General features: G+C 39.4%; 1 protein-coding gene across 1 annotated transcript; it reads right to left on the reverse strand.

Moving 5' to 3' along the window:
• Positions 1–2,400: 2,400 nt before the first annotated feature.
• On the reverse strand, positions 2,401–14,602 carry LOC127420264 (zinc finger protein ZFP2-like). The gene is made up of 4 exons (XM_051662352.1): positions 13,848–14,602; positions 13,041–13,734; positions 6,678–8,022; positions 2,401–6,451 (listed from the first exon to the last, which is right to left on the reverse strand). The coding sequence occupies exons 1-4, from the start codon at positions 14,007–14,009 to the stop codon at positions 6,448–6,450; spliced, it is 2,205 nt and encodes a 734-aa protein (XP_051518312.1). The 5' UTR covers positions 14,010–14,602; the 3' UTR covers positions 2,401–6,447.
• Positions 14,603–20,021: the final 5,419 nt, after the last annotated feature.

Consider the following 20,021-nt stretch of genomic DNA (forward strand, 5'->3'; position numbering starts at 1 on the left):
AGTTGTGCTCAAAAGTTTGCATACCCTTGGAGAATTGGTAATATATGTACCATTTTTAAAGAAAACATGAGTGAGCAGGCAAAACACATTTCTTTTATTTCTTATGGGATTCATATTTAACTGTAGGTTATAACAGAATGGCACAAATATAAAACAAAACATGGCAACAATGAAAAAAATGAAATGACCCCTGTTCAAAAGTCTGCACACCCTTAGTTCTTAATACTGTGTATTGCCCCCTTTAGCATCAATGACAGCGTGCAGTCTTTTGTAATAGTTGTCTATGAGGCCCCAAATTCTTGCAGGTGGTATAGCTGCCCATTCGTCTTGGCAAAATGCCTCCAGGTCATGCAAAGTCTTTGGTCGTCTTGCATGAACTGCACGTTTGAGATCTCCCCAGAGTGGCTCGATTATATTAAGGTCAGGAGACTGTGATGGCCACTCCAGAACCTTCACCTTTTTCTGCTGTAACCACTGGAGGGTCCCATGCGCAGCTTTCGTGCAGAAGAATGCAACTTGTATGCCAGTATTTTCTGATAACATGCTGCATTCATCTTGCCATCAATTTTCACAAGATTCCCCATGCCTTTAGAGCTCACCCCCCCCCCCCAAAACATCAGTGAGCCACCACCATGCTTCACAGTGGGGATGGTATTCTTTTCACTATAGGCCGTGTTGACCCCTCTCCAAACATAGCCCTATTTTGGTCTATTTTGCTCTCGTCACTCCAAATTACAGTGTGTCAGAAGCTGTGAGACGTGTCAAGGTGTTTTCGGGCCTTTTTGTGGCATTGGCGCAGTAAAGGCTTCTTTCTGGCAACTCGACCATGCAGCTCATTTTTGTTCAAGTATCGTCATATTGTGCTCCTTGAAACAACCACACCATCTTTTTCCAGAGCAGCCTGTATTTCTCCTGAGGTTACCTGTTACCTGTTTTTCTTTGTATCCCAAACAATTCTTCTGGCAGTTGTGGCTGAGATCTTTCTTGGTCTACTTGACCTTGGCTTGGTCTCAAGAGATCCCTGAATTTTCCACTTCTTAATAAGTGATTGAACAGTACTGACTGGCATTTTCAAGGCTTTGGATATCTTTTTATATCCTTTTCCATCTTTATTAAGTTCCTTTACCTTGTTATGCAGGTCTTTTGTCAGTTCTTTTCTGCTCCCCATGGCTCAGTATCTAGTCTGCTCAGTGCATCCACGTGAGAGCTAACAAACTCATTGACTATTTATACACAGACACTAATTGCCATTTAAAAAGCCACAGGTGTGGGAAATTAACCTTTAAAAGCCATTTAAACCTGTGTGTGTCACCTTGTGTGTCTGTAACAAGGCCAAACATTCAAGAGTATTTAAACTTTTGATCAGGGCCATTTGGGTGATTTCTGTTATCATTATGATATAAAAAGGAACCAAACAACTATGTGATAATAAATGGCTTCATATGATCACTATCCTTAAATATTGCATGATCAGTCATATTTTCAAAATCAATGCCAAAATTTCACAATTTCTGCCAGGGTACGCAAACTTTTGAGCACAACTGTATATACATATATACACAGCAGATTCAAGATTCTACTTATTACTGGTGATCTTCACTGTAAGATTATAATACGAGTCATTTTAAAGCTACTAAAATAACCCAGCCAAGAGCAGTTTTTTTCTACAATGTTTGCTTGCACTTGTGTAGCATTAATGTAAATACAAATTGTTTCATACAGATTGTTACTATAAATTTTATAATTGCATTTATTAAAGGCATTGTTACAATTGCCAATATATTTATCTTTTATTTTATTTTTTTATTATAAATAAAAAATGGTTACTGTTTGGTTGATGCTGAACTCTATATTTTAATACCTTGGAACTGTTTTAAAATGGCATAATTTTAAAACAACAAGAAATTGTGTTCAAAGTAAATATTGTAGTTTTGTTGCAGTCTTCTCTGTAATCACCTCTCCACCCTGCTTCTCCCATTCTGTTTTTTGTCCCCTAACAAATATTTAAAAAATAGCAGAGAATTTTCTTTATTTAATAGCATTTGTATTATTATTATTATCACTATTTCCTTACCCCTACAATACATATTAAATGCCATCCCATTTGCCTCATCCATTTTTTTTAGATTATTACACATTTATACCATTCCTCAAGCTTTCTCGTACAATTAGTGTAACATGCAAAAGGAAATTGCCAAAAAAAGTCTAACTGCCTTAAAAATGTGTATTTGATTACTCCTGCTGAACTGAGACATGTAATATTGTAGTAATACTGTATATTTGCACTTCCATAAATAATTTTTACCATCTATAACTAGAGTAAGTTTACTACCACAGCATATATAGTGATTTGCTTACTTTATTCATTTTTATAAGGTTATAAAGGATGAATGAATTTTATACAAATTAGTAGTTTTGCTCATTTATTAAGGAAATGTTAAGCCTAAAAAAATCATAAATCTTGTGTCACCTAATTAAGTCATAAACAATTAAGCTTAAAGTACACTAGGCCAATGTTACATTCATTCCACCTAGGCTGTATAATTCTAATGGTCATATGTGATACGTTTTACAGTAAACAGAAAAAGTTTAATAATGTGAATGTACCGACTTCTATGGACATTCATGTAGAAAAAAGCAGATTGCAAATTGAACGAACAGCATGATAATGATATTTTACACTTTTCTTTGCTCATAATATATATTAATATGCATAAACACTTATATGTAATTTATAAACATTATTTTTACATACACAGCTTTTTCAAGGTAATCCATCAGTCTTTTTAGATAAGTCTCAACTTTGCACATGATAGAGCAATATTAGCCCAATCCTCGTAGCAAAATTGCTCAAGCTGTACCAATTTAGTGGGGGATCGGCGATGGATAGCAGTATTGAGGTCTCTCCAAAGATGTTCAATAGGGTTGAGGTCAGGACTCTTTGACTGGGCCATTCAAGGACATACATTTTCTTCATTTTAAGCTACTCCAGTGTTGCTCTAGCTTTGTGTCATTGTCCTGCTGAAACACAAACATACTCCAAATTTTACACTTTCTGGCAGAGGAAAGTAGGTTCTTATCCAAAATCTCTGTGTATTTTGCAGAATTCATCATCCCATTAATCTTCACAAGACTGCCAGTCCCTACTGCTGAAGAGCAGCCCATAACATGATGCTGCCACCAATGTGTTTCACTGTGGAGATGGTATATTTTTCATGTGCAGTGTTGGTGTAACGTTGCTGGTACTGCTGACAATGATGAAGACGATGACGTGAAGATGAGAACCCAAGTGCAGTTTATTTACAAGTGCAGTAATCCAAACGTGATAACCAGTAACCCTAACTACAAACGTGAAACATAAACATGAACTTGACTTGACATAAACATAACATAACATGACATGACTTGGCTTGAACAAAACACATCCACATACATTCACATTCAATACTTGACAAAAGACAATGGTGAACATGAGGGCTTAAATACATGGACATGGGGGAACATAAACCAATGAACAAACAGAACTGATAACAAGCTAATTAAACAATCAACCAATGAAAATGTGACACATGAACATGGAGGGAAAACATGAAGTCACAAGACAAGGGAACAGGAACTAAACTTTTCAAAATAAAAGACATGAATCAACAAAATACACATGACAGTTGGCTTTACACCACACATACCGTTAAGTGTTTAAGCCAAAGAGTTCCACTTTAGTCTCATCAGATCACAAGACCTTCTGCACATCTTTGAAGTATCCGAGTGACACATTGCAAAGTCTTTACGGGCAAGCATGGGCTTTTTTTCCAGCCAAGGCTTCTTTCTAGCCACTCTGCCGTACAGCCCCTTTTTGTGCAATAGTTTTGAGATTGTTGAGCCATGGACATTATTTTCAGTCACAGCCAGTAATTAACCTAGTAATTATGAAGGGTATGAACACTTAAAATCGAATACAAATTTTGTGTTTAATAAAAAAAATTCAATTTAATGAGGTTTTGGACTTTTTTTTATTTTTATTTGGCACACTGTACCAGCTGGGGAAATCATCATACTTTAATATATTCTAAACTTGGAATTTGACACCAAAATTTTTTAAAACTGCACTGGGGGCTGAGTACATTTTCAAGGCACTGTATATGAACTCATCATTGCCACATTTTTCTTTGAGATTTTAAAGGAAGCCTGCTCCCTGTATAGGATTCAAAAGAATACAATTCCGGGTTCAATACAAGTTAAGCACAATCGATCACATTTGTTGCATGTTACATTAATTTTGACATATCCCTCCTTTAAAAAAAAAAAAAAAAAAAAAATATTCACTTACACTTAAAATGGAAGTGAATGGGGCCAATCCATAAATGTTAAAATACTCACTGTTTTTAAAGTACAGCCACAATGGAGGGGGGGGGGGCCTGGATAGCTCAGTGGTAAAATACGCTGGCTACCACCCCTGGAGTTCGCTAGCTCGCTAGTTCGAATCCCAGGGCGTGCTGAGTGACTCCAGCCAGGTCTCCTAAGCAACCAAATTGGCCCAGTTGCTAGGGAGGGTAGAGTCACATAGGGTAAACTCCTCATGGTCGCTATAATGTGGTTCGTTCTCAGTGGGGCATGTGGTGAGTTGAGCATGGTTGCCGCAGTGGATGGCGTGAAGCCTCCACATGCACTATGTCTCCGTGGCAATGCGCTCAACCAGGATTCGTCCTCCGCCACCCAGACTGAGGCAAATCACTACACGACCACAAGGACTTGGAAGCATTGGGAACTGGGCATTACAAATTGGGAGAAAAAGAAAAAAAAAAAGAAAAAAAAAAGTACAGCCACAAGATGTAAACAATATGCAGGATAAAATTGCTTACTAACCTTTTCTGTGTACAGTTCTGTCCAATTTTACAATGACATAATGCCATAAACCTTAAAACAACCATAAAAATAATGTTTTAAACAACTTCACATCTCAAATAATAGAGAAAAATTAAAGAAAGTACTTTTCTAAAATTATAAGCGTCACATTTTTCGCCCATTCATTTTGATAGCAAATGCCTCCGTAACCTTGACTTTTGCTTTTGCTTTTTTTTAAGAAAAGGAGAGATGAGACAAAATAGTTTTATTGTAATCAACATTATGCCACAAATGCTTTCGATTGAGCTATAACTTGTATTGAACCTGGAATATTCCTTTAACGCAATCGCCACTGGTCAGGATAGAAAACTACACTCATCGAACACTTTACTAGCAACACCTGCACACCTACATATTCATGTGATTATCTTATCAGCAAGTCACGTGGCAGCAATGCATAAAATCAAGCAGATATGGGTCAGGAGCTTTAGTGATTTCAGTGAAAAAATTTGATCTCAGTGATTTCGAACATGGCATGATTGTTGGTGCCAGACAGGCTGGTTGGAGTATTTCAGTAACTGCTGATCTCCTGGGATTTTCACGAACAACAGTCTCTAGAGTTTACTCCAAATGGTGCCAAAAAAAAAAAAAAAAAAAACAGTGAGCAGCAGTTCTGCAGATGGAAACACCTTGTTGATGAGAGAGGTCAATGGAGAATGGCCAAACTGGTTTGAGCTGACAGCTAACTCAGGATAACATCTCAGAATGCACAACTCTTCGAACCTTGAGGCAAATGGGCTACAACAGTAAGACCACGTCGGGTTCCACTTCAGTCAGCCAAGAACAAAAAGCTGAGGCTGCAGTGGGCACAAGCTCACCAAAACTGGACAGTTGAAGAATGGAAAAACCAAGCCTGGTCTGATGAATCTTGATTTCTGCTGAGGCACACAGATGGTAAGTTCAGAATTTGGTGCCAACAACATGAATCCATGGACCCAACCTGCCTTGTGTCAACAGTCCAGGCTGGTGGCAGTGTAACGGTGTGGGGAATGTTTTCTTGGCACACTTTGGGCCTGTTAATTCCAATCAATCATCGCTTGAATGCCACAGCCTATTTGAGTATTGTTGCTGAACATGTGCATCTCTTCTTGGCTACAATTTACCCATCTTCATATGGCTACTTCCACCATGATATAATGCACCATGTCACAAAGCAAAAGTCATCTCAAACTGGTTTCATCAACATGATAATGAGATCACTGTTCATCAGTGGTCTTCTCAGCCGAATATGAATCCAATAGAACACCTTTGGGATGTGGTAGAACGGGATATTCACAGAATGAATGTGAAACTGACAAATCTGCATAAATTGCGTGATGCAATCATGTCAACAAGGACCAGAATCTCAAAGGAATGTTTCCAACATATTGTGAAGAATTGAGGCTGTTTTGAGAGCACCAGTATTAGTACAGAGTTCCTAATAAAGTGCTCAGTCAGTGTATGTACTCCAGAAAACCCAAGTTGTGAAAATTAGGACCTTTATACATTGGAGAAAAAAAATAACTTCAACACATTTAGTAGGGTTCTGCTCACATCAACACCTGGTCATCTGGAACACAAGAACAACAATACCGTACATACATAAAATGTTTTCATGACGTGAGTTATACAACATAATACCACCAATATGTACATGTAGTCTAATGATTGAAGGTGCTGCTTTCTTGTGGTGGAGAGGAGTCATCACATTAATTAGATAAGACTATCCAGTATGGATTCTCTTGTGTGTTTTCAGGTTTTGTGAATGAGTGAAACTCTTTCCACATGAAGATCACCTGTAAAGTTTCTCTCCAGTATGAATTCTCTCATGTTTTTTCAGGTGTTGTGACTGAGTGAAACTCTTTCCACATGAAGAGCACTTGTAAGGTTTCTCTCCAGCATGAATTCTCTCGTGCTTTTTCAGGTGTTGTGACTGAGTGAAACTCTTTCCACATGAAGAGCAGTTGTAAGGTTTCTCTCCAGTATGAATTCTCTCATGTGTTTTCAGGTTTTGTGACAGATTGAAACTCTTTCCACATGAAGAGCACTTGTAAGGTTTCTCTCCAGTATGGATTCTCTCATGTGATTTTAGGTTTCTTGACCAAGTGAAACTCATTTCACACTGTGAGCACTTGTAAGGTTTCTCTCCTGTATGGATTCTCTCATGTTTTTTCAGGTATTGTAACCAAGAGAAACTCTTTCCACATGAAGAGCAGTTGTAAGGTTTCTCACCAGTATGAATTCTCTCATGTTTTTTTAGGCTTATTGACCAAGTGAAGCTCATTTCACAGTGAGAGCACTTGTAAGGTTTTTCTCCAGTATGGATTCTCTCATGTTCTTTTAGGCTTATTGACCAAGTGAAACTCTTTTCACAGTATGAGCACTTGTAAGGTTTCTCTCCTGTATGGATTTTCTTGTGTTTTTTCAGCCAATGTGACCGAGTGAAACTCTTTTCACAGTGTGAGCACTTGTAAGGTTTTTCTCCAGTATGAATTCTCTCGTGTACTTTCAGGTTTTGTGACTGAGTGAAACTATTTCCACATGAAGAGCACTTGTAAGGTTTCTCTCCAGTATGAACTCTTTGGTGCTGTTTCAAGTGGCTGGCTTTAATAAAGATCTTCCCACATTCAAAGCACATATGAGCCCCCACAGCAGTATGTATTTTCTGATGTTCTTTAAAATAGGACAGGTGTGCAAAACTCTTTCCACAAAAAGAACACTTGTACTTCTCATCTGTGTGAGTTTGTAGATGTTGTTTTAGGCCTGAATTTAAAACAAATGTTTTACCACACTGATCACATTCAAATGGTCTTTCTCCAGAGTGATAGCGGAGATGATTCTTAAAATCGACTGGATATGCAAAACTTTTTCCACACTGATGGCATGTGTAAGGTCTCTCTCCTGTGTGAACTCTCATGTGGGTATTAAGCTGACTTTTATATTTGAAACTCTTTCCACACTGTGAGCAGATGAAAGTATTTTTGGCTACTTTTCTCTGAGGTTTTTCTGGTGATAAATTCTTCTTAGTCTTTGAGTCACTCAAAGATTTCTCTCCAGTTGTGAAATCATGATGTTTCTGATACAGACGTTTCTCCTCCACATCATTCAGCTCTTGACTTTCCTCTTTCACTTCCATCAGCTCTACAATGAACACAGTAAAGGGACAAATGTAAAAATAAATCAAATTGAACCCTAATGTAATTTATGACAGAACATACAAAGGTCCAGTATAAATTTATGATTTTTGCTGTGTAAAAGGTATATATTTATACTAGGGTTGTCAATCGATTACAAATTTCAATCAGACAAATTACATGGTATGCAGATTAATCAAATTATTCACAATTAATTGGATATCTAAATATTTGATGAGAAAGCCACTCAAATAACAATAATTCAATATTGTGACGAGGAGAGGGCGTGGCCGAGTTGTGAGGATGCACGCCTGGCACTGAGTTGCCCCAATCAGCAAGAGAGAGATAAGGAGGAGCCGTAAATTCCAGTGAGGGAGAGAGAGAGACACACACAGCCGCTGACGGAGGATCGCAACAGTGAGGATACATGATCCAGTAGCACTGGAGCAGAACGGCAGGAGGCAGAAGAGCCCACTGCCATCCACCAGGAGGCAAAGTCCAGTGCCATCGCCCGGCATCGTGGAGGACTGCTGCACAGCTGGCTGAGGACCCGAATGGCGGCATGGTCTGGAACCGGAGTTTTTTTTTTCTTTTTTTTTTTCTACTCTCTCTCTAGGGCTCTCCCACTCTCTTTCTCTCTCCCCTCTTCTTACTCATGTTCCCAGGAGGTGGGGAAGAACAGCCGGTGGAGAAATGGCCCAAGTAAGGGGTGGCGGGGGGAGGTGGAGGGGGTTAGTAGGTCAGGCCGGTTGGTTCCCCATTGGGGGTATGTGACAAGGTGGAGGGGGTGGCTGGGCTGTGAGGAAGCATGCCTGGCGGTGAGTTGCCCCAATCAACGAGAGAGATATAAGGAGGTGCCAGAGACACCAGTGAGGGAGAGAGAGAGAGAGAGATGCACGCAGCCACTGTGTGTGTGTGTGTGTCAATGTTTTGTTATGCTGGAAAGCACTTTTATGTTGTGTTTTGTTTATTAAAAGTCTTTTTGGTTAATAACCCGGTTCCCGCTTCCTCCTTTCCGTTGAACAAGCGGCTTGTCTGCCACAAATATATCAAATAATTATAAATACAACATATATGTCATGTTTATGTGTTTTGTTCTTGTTTTCATGTCTTTTATTTTCAAGTTCAGTTCCTGTTCCTGTCATGTCATGTGATTTCCTGTTCCCTCATGTGATCTTGTCATGTGTTTCCCCTGTTCATGTGTCTTGTTTTCATTGGTTCATTGTTTGATTCATTTGTTATTAGTCTTGTCTTGTCATTGGTTTAAGTTAATTTAGTCTTGTTATCTTGTTTATAGGTTATCTTGTTTACCTGTTACCCATGTCCTTTTATTTAAGCCCTCATGTTTGCCATTGTCTAGTGTCCGGTATTGTGAATGTAACCTTGTATTGAAGTCAAGCCAAGTCAAGTTTAGTTTATGTCAAGTCTATAGTCAAGTCATGTCATGTCAAGTCTAGTCAAGTCATTCATGTTTATGTTTTGTTTTGTTCATGTTTGTAGTCAGGGTTTTTGGATACCACTTTTGTAAATAAACTGCACTTGGGTTCATCATTTCACCATCGTCTCTTCGTCTGCCTGTTTCCAGCATTGTTACAGAATATCGGACCACCCATAATGAACCCAGTAGTTCAGCTCCATCTACGCCAGGGGAGTTGTACCCTGGAGAAGTACGTGGAGGAATTCTGCACTCTGGCCTGCAGGGTGGATTTGAATGAGGTGGCCCTCAAGGACTGTTTCCGTTTCGGGCTTAATGAGCCGATCTCCTCTTTGATGCCTGACAGTCGGTGTGCCGACGGCCTTGCTCGGTATATCGACCTTGCCCTACTGATGGGTGGTTCACCATTCACCGTAGGGGAGACGGCCAACAAGCCAACGCCCATGTCTGCCTCGGCCAACGAGCCAACGCCCACGCCTGCCACGGCCAACAAGCTGGAAGCCTCGTCCGTCGCAGAGCCTGCGTTGCCAGCCTCTTTTGTCCCAGAGCCTGCATTGCCAACTTCGACCTCCCGGAGGAGGAGGAGAAAGGCTTCCGTATCCAAGTCTCAGCCCGTGTTCACGACCACAGAAGTCGTCTCCAAATCTCAGCCCATGTTCACAACCACAGAGGTCGTCTCCGAGTCTCTGCCCATATACACAACTACGGAGGTCGTTTCCAAATCTCAGCCCATGTTCACGACCACAGAGGTCGTCTCCAAGTCTCAGCCCATGTTCACGACCACAGATGTCGTCTCCGAGTCTCTGCCCATGTACACGAGCACGGAGGTCATTTCTAAGTCTCTGCCCATGTTCATGACCACAGAGGTCGGCTCCGAGTCTCTGCCCATGTACACGACCACGGAGGTCATTCCCGAGTCTCTGTCTATGCCCACGATCACAGAGATCGTTCCTGAGTCTCAGTCCATGCCCACGACCCCAGAGGTCATTCTCGAGTCCCTGTCCATGCCCACGACCACAGAGGTCATTCCCAAGACTCTGCTCATGTTCACGACCACTGAGGTCTTTTCCCAGTCAACCAGGACTCTTAGTCTCGAGCCTACCACGTCTCTGCCTGCCACGGCTTCGTCCCTTGAGCCTCCCATGGCTCCGCCTTCCATGACTGTGCTCCACGTCATGGCTGCCAAGCCCGAGTTCCACGTCATGGTCACTGAGCTTGCGCCACCTTCTGCCCCGGATCCCCAATGTGCTCCAGGCCATGTCACAGCCACGCCAGAGTCAGCTCCAGGCCATCTCACAGCCACGCCAGAGTCAGCTCCAGGCCATTTCACAGCCACGCCAAAGTCAGCTCCAGGCCATGTCACAGCCATGCCAGAGTCAGCTCCATGCCATGTCACCGCCACGCCAGAGTCAGCTCCAGGCCATGTCACAGCCATGCCAGAGTCAGCTCCAGGCCATGTCACAGCCATGCCAGAGTCAGCTCCAGGCCATGTCACAGCCATGCCAGAGTCTGCTCCATGCCTTGTCACCGCCATGCCAGAGTCTGCTACATGCCATGTCATGCCTCGGCCTGCTCCATGCCCTGTCACAGCCATGCCTGAGTCTGCTCCATACCATGTCACATCTGAGTCTGCTCCATGCCATGTCACTGCCCCGCCTGAGTCTGCTCCACGCCGTGTCACCGCCACGCCTGAGTCTGCTCCATGCCATGTCACACCTCGGCCTGCTCCATGCCCTGTCACAGCCACGCCTGAGTCTGCTCCATACCATGTCACGCCTCAGCCTGCTCCATGTCATGTCACAGCCACGCCTCAGCCTGCTCCATGCCATGTCACAGCCAAGCCTCAGCCTGCTCCATGCCATGACACAGCCACGCCTCAGCCTGCTCCATGCCATGTCACAGCCACACCTCAGCCTGCTCCATGCCATGTCACAGCTGTGCCTCAGCCTGCTCCATGCCATGTCACAACAACGCCTGAGCCTGTCACAATAAAGCCTCAGTCTGCTTCAAGCCATGTCACAGCCAAGTCCCAAACTGCTCCATGCCATGTCACAAGCAAGCCTTTGCTCCACGGTCCAGGCCCGCCTCTGCTCCAAGGTCCAGGCCCGCCTCTGCTCCACGGTCCAGGCCCACCTCTACTCCAAGGTCCAGGCCCACCTCCGTTCCATGGTCCAGAACCTCCATCCCTGTGGCTCCACCTTGGTCCTCATTCCCATCGGCTCCGCCCCTCGAGCCTCTCAGGGCCCCACTTTCCATTGGCTTTGCCCTGTTCCCATGCCCCACACCCTGTCTCGACAGGCCACATCCTTATTTATTCAACTTGACCATTTCAGTGTATTTTTGGCACTCAGACATTGTTAAAAATTGGTATGTTCTATGCAATTGTTCTGACAGAGGCAAACAAGATACAGTTCTATTTTCAACATTATTTGTGCTTTTAGACATTCCTCTTTAAAAGACAAAAAGTATGAGATGTATGCAAAATTACCCACATTTGGTTTTTGACTACTGAAAATGTGTAAAATTTAACAAATTACTCATGGAGCCACATTGAGAGCCCCATATCTCCTGGACTGAACCATATAGGGCCCTAAAAATGAAGATACCAAAACTTTTTTTTAGTTTTGAACCAGAATCTAAAAGGTGAAAAAAGAACACGAAAAGTGCTTTTTCCCATTTTTGAACTGTCACCATTGGGATATAATGCAACAAGGATTGCTAAATTCAACTGAGTTTAGTAATAGACCTACCAATCTCAGTATAAAAATAAAATAATGATGCTGCCACCTTTCTAAGGTTATCTTTTTGATCTATGGTTTTGCTCCAAAATCATAGGTGAAAATTGCCATTTGACCCCCTTCTACAAAATAGTCGATTACTCAGTAAATATTCATCCACTGCATTTAATATTTTTGCTTTCATCTTCATTCATGCATTTCTTTCACCAGAAAAAAAATGATAAAAATTTTGAGCTGGAGATCTCTGGTTGAGTTGAATGACTCTATAGATGTAATGTCGAAATCTAGAAACAGAAAAGCAACCAAAACAGTTGCAATATGTTTTTTGTTTAACATTTTCAATTAATGAATGCTAAGTGGTGCCTATATAACCTCATATGTATCTATTTTTACATTGCAACTAGGTATATTAATGTCTACTGTACCGTTTTTTTTCTGTCTTGTCTATTTGTCAGTTTGTCTTATTTTTTTATTTCTTTACTTTCTGTTGTTATGTGTAATGTATCTGAGACCTGTTTTACTCACAATGCAATTGAGTGTTGTATGTGTTATTTGTTGATAATAAAGCATTAACAAAAACAAAAACCTTCTCTTTCATGGATGTTGTTAGATTGGTGTCATTTTCTGATGTAGCCAATGTAAAATCTAAATTGACACGCCTACTATTATGTTAATACTTATATAAGTTTTCAGTATATTGATAGGCTGCTGATTATCATTATTAGTTTTTATGATTATCTGCTTGATACTGTCATAACACACCTTGTTACATGTACTGTAGTATCTTGGCTCATGTTTGTCTTAAGCATTTTGTCCTGAAAATGAAAAAGAACATAAAAGGAAGAAGCTTACCTGAAGGAATAAAATCATCATCATCTTCATCACTCTGTTGTTCCTCTACTGTGTTTTCTCTTCTCATCTCCAGAAGCTTCACTTCAATCTTCACTGGTGTCTGCAGAATCTGCTGTTCTCCAGCGTTACAGACAGAAGCCAGAGACTCTGTGGAGGTTTGATCATCATCATCTTCATTATTCTGTTGTTCCTCTACTTTGATTTCTCCTCTCATCTTCATCAGGTTCCTGCAGTCCAGCAGCTTCACTGAACACATCTTCACTGTTGTCTGTAGCATCTGCTGTTCTCCAGTGTTACAGACAAAAGCCAGAGACTCTGTGGAGGTTTGATCATCATCATCACCCTCATTACTCTGTTGTTCCTCTACTTTGATTTCTCCACTCATCTTCATCAGGTTCCTGCAGTCCAGCAGCTTCACTTCAATCTTCACTGGTGTCTGCAGCACCTGCTGTTCTCCAGCATTACAGACAGATGTCAGAGACTCTGTAGAGGTTTGATCACCCTGAATACCATCAGTAGAACAGAGTAAAGTGAGCTGTGAGTCCTGTGTGTCTCTGTATCTTTGTTCAGAGAGTTTGTCCAGCAGCCGCTGTGGTGTGGACTGATCTCTGCCACTCCACACTGAATCCCGACATTCTGTGGAGGTCCCATCAGTCACACACACTGAAGATTGACAGGAAACTTTTTCCAGCTCCTGACAAACACAACACAATCACATCTATACCGTTCATCATGACAGAGTCAGAGCCATATTACATAATTTGAAAGCTTACAATCTCAACATTAAGGATCAAATGAATGTTTAACCTGTAACCTGTCGTCTCTCTCCATCAGCTTTGTCTTCAGTGACATCAACTCTTTCTTCAGCTGAGAGATTTCTGTGATGAAATCATCAATATCCAGCATGGACAGATCAGTTTCTACTGATTTACTGCAGATCACATCCACCTGCTCTCTCATGAGGAACATCTGAACACAAAAAACATAATAATTATAATGGACTGATATTCATCAGACTCAAAAAGATTATTATAGGATTATACACAAGAACAAATCTGTTGAACAAAATAACTGTTTCTGAGATGGTATAAATATAAATGTGTGCTTTGAGTTTGGTTTCATTTACCTGAAAGCAGGAATACTATCAGATATTAGTCCATAGCAGTAAATTATATAATCAGATATTGGTCAACAACAGTGTAATATATGATCAGATATTAGTCCAAAGCAGTGTAATATATTATCAGATATTAGTCCAAAGCAGTGTAATACATGATCAGATATTAGTCCATAGCAGTGTAATACATGATCAGATATTAGTCCAAAGCAGTGTAATACATGATCAGATATTAGTCCATAGCAGTGTAATACATGATCAGATATTAGTCCATAGCAGTGTAATATATTATCAGATATTAGTCCATAGAAGTGTAATACATGATCAGATATTAGTCCATAGCAGTGTAATACATGATCAGATATTAGCCCATAGCAGTGTAATACATGATCAGATATTAGTCCATAGCAGTGTAATACATGATCAGATATTAGCCCATAGCAGTGTAATACATGATCAGATAGTACTCAACAGCAGTGTAATACATGATCAGATATTAGTCCATAGCAGTGTAATATACGATCATATATTAGTCCATAGCAGTGCAATACATGATCAGATATTAGCCCATAGCAGTGTAATACATGATCAGATATTAGTCCATAGCAGTGTAACACATGATCAGATATTAGTCCATAGCAGTGTAATATACGATCATATATTAGTCCATAGCAGTGCAATACAAGATCAGATATTAGCCCATAGCAGTGTAATACATGATCAGATATTAGCCCATAGCAGTGTAATACATGATCAGATATTAGTCCATAGCAGTGTAACACATGATCAGATATTAGTCCATAGCAGTGTAACACATGATCAGATATTAGTCCATAGCAGTGCAATACACGATCAGATATTAGTCCATAGCAGTGTAATACATGATCAGATATTAGTCCATAGCAGTGTAATATATGATCAGATATTAGTCCATAGCAGTGTAATATACGATCAGATATTACTCCACAGCAGTGTAATACACGATCAATATTAGTCCATAGCAGTGTAATACATGATCAGATATTGGCCCATAGCAGTGTAATACATGATCAATATTAGCCCACAGCAGTGTAATATACGATCAGATATTACTCCATAGCAGTGTAATACATGATCAGATATTAGTCCAGAGCAGAGTAATACATGATCAGATATTAGTCCATAGCAGTGTAATACATGATCAGATATTGGCCCATAGCAGTGTAATATATGATCAGATATTACTCCATAGCAGTATAATACATGATCAGATATTAGTCCATAGCAGTGTAATACATGATCAGATATTAGTCCATAGCAGTGTGATACATGGTCAGATATTAGTCCATAGCTGTGTAATATATGATCAGATATTAGCCCATAGCAGTGTAATATATGATCAGATATTACTCCATAGCAGTATAATACATGATCAGATATTAGTCCATAGCAGTGTAATACATGATCAGATATTAGTCCATAGCAGTGTAATACATGATCAGATATTAGTCCATAGCAGTGTAATATATGATCAGATATTACTCCATAGCAGTATAATACATGATCAGATATTAGTCCATAGCAGTGTAATACATGATCAGATATTAGTCCATAGCAGTGTGATACATGGTCAGATATTAGTCCATAGCTGTGTAATATATGATCAGATATTAGCCCATAGCAGTGTAATACATGATCAGATATTAGCCCATAGCAGTGTAATATATGATCAGATATTACTCCATAGCAGTATAATACATGATCAGATATTAGTCCATAGCAGTGTAATACATGATCAGATATTAGTCCATAGCAGTGTGATACATGGTCAGATATTAGTCCATAGCTGTGTAATATATGATCAGATATTAGCCCATAGCAGTGTAATACATGATCAGATATTAGCCCATAGCAGTGTAATATATGATCAGATATTACTCCATAGCAGTATAATACATGATCAGATATTAGTCCATAGCAGTGTAATACATGATCAGATATTAGTCCATAGCAGTGTGATACATGGTCAGATATTAGTCCATAGCTGTGTAATATATGATCAGATATTAGCCCATAGCAGTGTAATATATGATCAGATATTACTCCATAGCAGTATAATACATGATCAGATATTAGTCCATAGCAGTGTAATATATGATCAGATATTAGTCCATAGCAGTGTAATACATGATCAGATATTAGTCCATAGCAGTGTAATATATGATCAGATATTAGCCCATAGCAGTGTAATATATGATCAGATATTAGTCCATAGCAGTGTAATACATGATCAGATATTAGTCCATAGCAGTGTGATACATGGTCAGATATTAGTCCATAGCTGTGTAATATATGATCAGATATTAGCCCATAGCAGTGTAATATATGATCAGATATTACTCCACAGCAGTGTAATACATGATCAGATATTACTCCATAGCAGTGTAATACATGATCAGCTATTAGCCCACAGCAGTGTAATATACGATCGGATATTACTCCATAGCAGTGTAATACATGATCAGACATTAGTCCATAGCAGTGTAATACAAGATCAGATATTAGCCCATAGCAGTGCAATACATGATCAGATATTAGTCCATAACAGTGTAATATATGATCAGATATTATCCCATAGCAGTGTAATACATGATCAGATATTAGCCCACAGCAGTGTAATACATGATCAGATATTAGTCCATAACAGTGTAATATATGATCAGATATTATCCCATAGCAGTGTAATACATGGTCAGATATTAGTCCATAGCAGTGTAATATATTATCAGATATTATCCCATAGCAGTGTAACACATGATCAGATATTAGTCCATAGCAGTGTAATACATGATCAGATATTAGTCCATAACAGTGTAATACATGATCAGATATTACTCCACAGCAGTGTAATACATGATCAGATATTACTCAACAGCAGTGTAATACATGATCAGATATTACTCCACAGCAGTGTAATACATGATCAGATATTAGCCCATAGTAGTGTAACACATGATCAGATATTACTCCACAGCAGTGTATTACATGATCAGATATTAGTCCACAGCAGTGTAATACATGATCAGATATTAGTCCATAGCTGTGTAATATATGATCAGATATTAGCCCATAGCAGTGTAATATACGATCAGATATTACTCCATAGCAGTGTAATACATGATCAGATATTAGTCCATAGCAGTGTAATACATGATCAGATATTACTCCATAGCAGTGTAATATATGATCAGATATTAGCCCATAGCAGTGTAATACATAATCAGATATTAGCCCATAGCAGTGTAATTCATGATCAGATATTAGTCCATAGCAGTGTAATACACGATCAGATATTAGTCCATAGCAGTGTAATATACGATCAGATATTACTCCATAGCAGTGTAATACATGATCAGACATTAGTGCATAGCAGTGTAATACATGATCAGACATTAGTCCATAGCAGTGTAATACAAGATCAGATATTAACCCATAGCAGTGTAATACATGATCAGATATTAGTCCATAGCAGATATTACTCCACAGCAGTGTAATACATGATCAGATATTACTCCACAGCAGTGTAATACATGATCAGATATTACTCCATAGCAGTGTAATACATGATCAGCTATTAGCCCACAGCAGTGTAATATACGATCGGATATTACTCCATAGCAGTGTAATACATGATCAGACATTAGTCCATAGCAGTGTAATACAAGATCAGATATTAGCCCATAGCAGTGCAATACATGATCAGATATTAGTCCATAACAGTGTAATATATGATCAGATATTATCCCATAGCAGTGTAATACATGATCAGATATTAGCCCACAGCAGTGTAATACATGATCAGATATTAGTCCATAACAGTGTAATATATGATCAGATATTATCCCATAGCAGTGTAATACATGGTCAGATATTAGTCCATAGCAGTGTAATATATTATCAGATATTATCCCATAGCAGTGTAACACATGATCAGATATTAGTCCATAGCAGTGTAATACATGATCAGATATTAGCCCATAGCATTGTAATACATGATCAGATATTAGTCCATAACAGTGTAATACATGATCAGATATTAGTCCATAGCAGTGTAATACATGATCAGATATTAGCCCATAGCATTGTAATACATGATCAGATATTAGTCCATAACAGTGTAATACATGATCAGATATTACTCCACAGCAGTGTAATACATGATCAGATATTACTCAACAGCAGTGTAATACATGATCAGATATTACTCCACAGCAGTGTAATACATTTTCACTAAAATCACAAACTCAACGCAGTAAGGTGTGTATTCATGTGCATTCAGATTATAACAAACACTATAGAAATAAGATGGTAATTAAAAAAACTTCTCAAATTCAGATGCTTAGATAATCAAAATAACTTGTATATTTAATATAAACATTATACACAACTACAAAACGTTAAATGTTAATTAATAGCTATTACATGATAAACCAACTTTGATGATCATGTCCATTAATCACCAACGAATTGCATTTTTGAAGCAGAAAAACCTCTGAAATTAGCCTATAATTATATATATATATATATATATATATATATATATATATATATATATATATATATATATATATATACAACATTTAATTGCCTTCATTAAACAATCTGTCGCTCGATTTACCGAGCTCATTTATCAGAAATTAATCATGAAATTCTCAGATTTCTACTTGTTTCTCCTGAAACTGAATATTTTAAAGAGTCCGTCACAAAACCGCCACATAAGGCAATAACAATCTTCGTTTGCGATCATTAAAACGCCAAAGAGAGAAAAACAACATGCACAGATAAACACAACATAACTATAAATCTCACAGATGAGATGAACACGTACCGAACCGAACACTCAAACTTCTTCTTCTGTTTTAATGGCGGTTTGCAAACCAATCTTTGTTGGTGCTTTACCGCCATCAACTGGTCGTGTCTACAAGGTAACCCCCAGTTATATGAAGAATCGCGAGAGCCGCATTGAATCGCCTTGAAAGTAGACGAGAGTAGCTAAAGCATTGAAAATACCCATTTCCACCATCAGGGCAATAATTAAGAAGTTCCAATCAACTGGAAATTTTAACAATCGAACTGGAAGAGGACGCATGTCTATACTGTCTCCAAGCACGGTGAGGAGGATGGTTCGAGTGGCCAAAAATTCTCTAAGGATCACAGCTGGAGAATTGCAAAAATTAGTTGGGTCTTGGGGTTAGAAAGTCTCCAAAACTACAATCAGATGTCACCTACATCACCAGTTGTTTGGGAGGGTTTCAAGAAAAAAGCCTCTGCTCTCATCCGACAACAAACTCTTGCGTCTTCAGTTTGCCAGACACTACTGGAACTTCAAATGGGACCGGGTTCTATGGTCAGATAAAACAAAAACAGAGCTTTTTGGCAGCAAACACCAGAGATGGGGTTGGTGCACACAGAGAGGTAGCCATATGGAAAAGTACCTCATGCTCACGGTTAAATATGGTGGTGGATCTTTTATGTTGTGGGGCTGTTTTTATGCCAAAGGTCCTGGACATCATGGACTCTATCAAATACCAACAAATAAGAAATCAAAACCTGACTGCCTCAGCTAGAAAGCTTAAAATGGGCCCAGGTTGGATCTTCCAGCAACAATGATCCAAAATGCACATCAAAATCAACACAAAAATGGTTAACTGACCACAAAATCAAGGTTCTGCCAAGGCCATCCCAGTCTCCTGACCTGAACCCCATAGAAAACCTGTGGGATGAACTGAAGAGGAGAGTCCACCAACATGGACCTCTGAATTTGCAGGATCTGGAGAAATTCTGTATGGAGGAATGGTCTCAGATCCCTTGCCATGTGTTCTCCA

Source organism: Myxocyprinus asiaticus, chromosome 29, assembly GCF_019703515.2.
Source record: "Myxocyprinus asiaticus isolate MX2 ecotype Aquarium Trade chromosome 29, UBuf_Myxa_2, whole genome shotgun sequence".
Lineage (NCBI taxonomy): Eukaryota > Metazoa > Chordata > Actinopteri > Cypriniformes > Catostomidae > Myxocyprinus > Myxocyprinus asiaticus.